This window comes from Arachis ipaensis, chromosome B02 (assembly GCF_000816755.2).
Source record: "Arachis ipaensis cultivar K30076 chromosome B02, Araip1.1, whole genome shotgun sequence".
NCBI classification, from domain to species: domain Eukaryota; kingdom Viridiplantae; phylum Streptophyta; class Magnoliopsida; order Fabales; family Fabaceae; genus Arachis; species Arachis ipaensis.
Window position 1 is genome coordinate 80,566,507 of NC_029786.2, and position 2,483 is coordinate 80,568,989.

Sequence of the window (2,483 nt, forward strand, 5' to 3'; positions counted from 1 at the left end):
TAATTTCTTTTTTCAAATTATTTAAAATTTAACATAATATTTTAAGATAAAAAATTCATAATAAACATAAACATAATAAATAAACTCTTTATTTTTTGACTTTAAAATTTTATATAAGTATCATAAAAATTTATTTTATCCTAATATGTGATAAAGATGTATTTGTATTGAAATTTATGAAGATTAGGTTGAAAAATAAAAAATACATGAAGATTGTGTTAGAATTTGTGAAAGTTGGGATGAGAAGTTAGAAATTTACGAGGATTCCAATGGCAATATAATGGCAGAAAATATGTGAGTGAAAATAAATAAAATTTTGTAAGCCGTAAAGCACCCCTAACTTTTAAAAGCCCGGAAGCACAAGTCCAACACAAAATGAGGTGCTTGTGCTTTACCAAACCAAGCCTTAACCAGTATACTTCTACAGCTTTTTTTGACAAGCAAAGATTTTGTTTAGCAAAATAAAGAATTAAAAATTGAGAAACTAAATAGATCATCTACACACTACCAAACAACCAAACCAAGAGCAATCTCTGTATATAAATAGGCATAAAAGAAAACTCTTCAACGTCAAACCACTTTCCTTCAACAGATTCCGTTAGTCCAAATGCAACAAAATAATCTAAGAGAAGAGTATAATCATCCACGGATCATTCATTCAAACAATAAAAACCGAAAATCAAATGCCAAATAGTGCCAACAAAAATGCATTCTTCCCTTCAAGTTATATAACTTCATTCCATAAACTCACTCGATTTAAAAACCTTCAAACAAAAGGTAATTATAAACAAAAACTGCCAAAACATTTGAGGTGAAACTAGGAAAATGACGAGTTTACCCTCGAACGGTGCGCCAGAAGATCTTGGAAGGAGCACGGAAATGGATGGGACCATGAGAGGGCTTAGTGTTCATCCTCTTACGGAGGAACCTCATGTACTTCATTTTCTGTCTCACGAGCCCACCGGAAATGCAGATCTCCTCGCACCTAACCACCACAACCTTCTGACCGTTCAGAAGCTCCTTCGCCACTATTGATGCCAGACGACCAAGCATGTGGTGCCTTGCATCCACCACCACCCGTGATGCGCATATCCCTGAACCCGACACCATTGTGGCCTTCTTCTTCTTCTACCTTCTTTCTCTTGAATGCTGGGATGCGAGAGAAGAAACCCTAATTCCTGAAAGGCTTTTTATTTTGCTGCAGCTGTGGAGTAAAATATATATGAGTGAAGGGGAGAGGGGGAAACGAGGAACTAGGGTTTTAGGCTTTTTTTTTAGTTTGGGTGGGGATTGTGTGTGTGAGTATGTTGGGCTTTTTTGTTTTATTTTCTTTACTGGCAGCAAGCAATAAAGCCCTGCTCGATTAAAAAAAATCAATTTTAGATAGGGCTGCACACGGATCGGATCGGATCGGATACGATATCCGCATTTTTTTAGGCCGGATCCGATCCGATCCGATCCGCATATTTGCGGATCGGATCGGATCGGATATCGGATATATCCGCAAAACTCAAAAATATTTTTAAAAGCTTATTTTTATTAAAAAAATATCAATAAAATTCATTTTTACTATTTTTTAAATATGTTTACTCCTAAAATAATATTAAACATATTTTTTTTTAAATAATAAATTAAAATAATACAACATATATGATAATTATTCGTTGAAATAAAACATAAAAAGAATATTTACTTATTTATTTCTTTATTTTTGCGGATACGCGAATATGCGGATATCAACACAAAATCCGCAATCCGATCTGATTAGTGTACGGGTCTGATCTGATCCGATAGTTTTGTGGATCGGATCCATATATGCAATTTTCGTATCGGATTCGGATAAACACCGCAGATATACGAATCGGATCCGATCCATGAACACCCCTATTTAAGTTTTAACCCATAAAAAATTATGGCATTAATATTTGGGCAAAAAACCATATTAAGCCACATGCAGAAAAGTTTAACCAAAATACGCCAAACAGAAATTTGTTTCAGCAATAAGCCAAGAGGCATTTTTATATAAATCGAACCACCAAGGTTCGAACTCTATTAGCTAGTAATTCGAACCATCTTGGTTCGAACTACTACTGGAAAAATTTGAATAATTCGAACCGGCTAGGTTCGAACCAGGAGAGCATGTAATTCGAACCGGGTTGGTTCGAATTATGGGGAGATAGGTTGGTTGTAGTAATTCGAACCAGGCTGGTTCGAATTACATGTATCATGGTTCGAACCAGGTTAGTTCGAACCAAAGAGAGGTTGATTGTAGTAATTCGAACAAGCCTGGTTCGAATTACATGTATCATGGTTCGAACCAGGTTAGTTCGAATTAGTACGAATCAGAGCTCTATATAAACGCTGTAAACGTGAATTGCTCTCATTAGAGGACGTAAGATGGCTAGTGAGGAGGAGAGTTTTGCTATTTTGGTACACCACAGAGGATCCATCAAGAGGAAAACTCGGTCCGGAGTGAAGTTCAC

At 35.8% G+C, this 2,483-nt stretch overlaps 1 protein-coding gene across 1 annotated transcript in view; it reads right to left on the reverse strand.

Annotated features, from left to right (window-relative positions):
• Positions 1-1,262, reverse strand: part of LOC107625526 (60S ribosomal protein L13a-4) — a 3,354-nt gene extending 2,092 nt beyond the window's left edge. Inside the window, exon 1 of the mRNA XM_016328172.2 lies at positions 839-1,262. Within this exon, the coding sequence (XP_016183658.1) occupies positions 839-1,110 (272 nt within the window). The 5' untranslated portion in view covers positions 1,111-1,262. The remainder of the gene's footprint in view (positions 1-838) is intronic.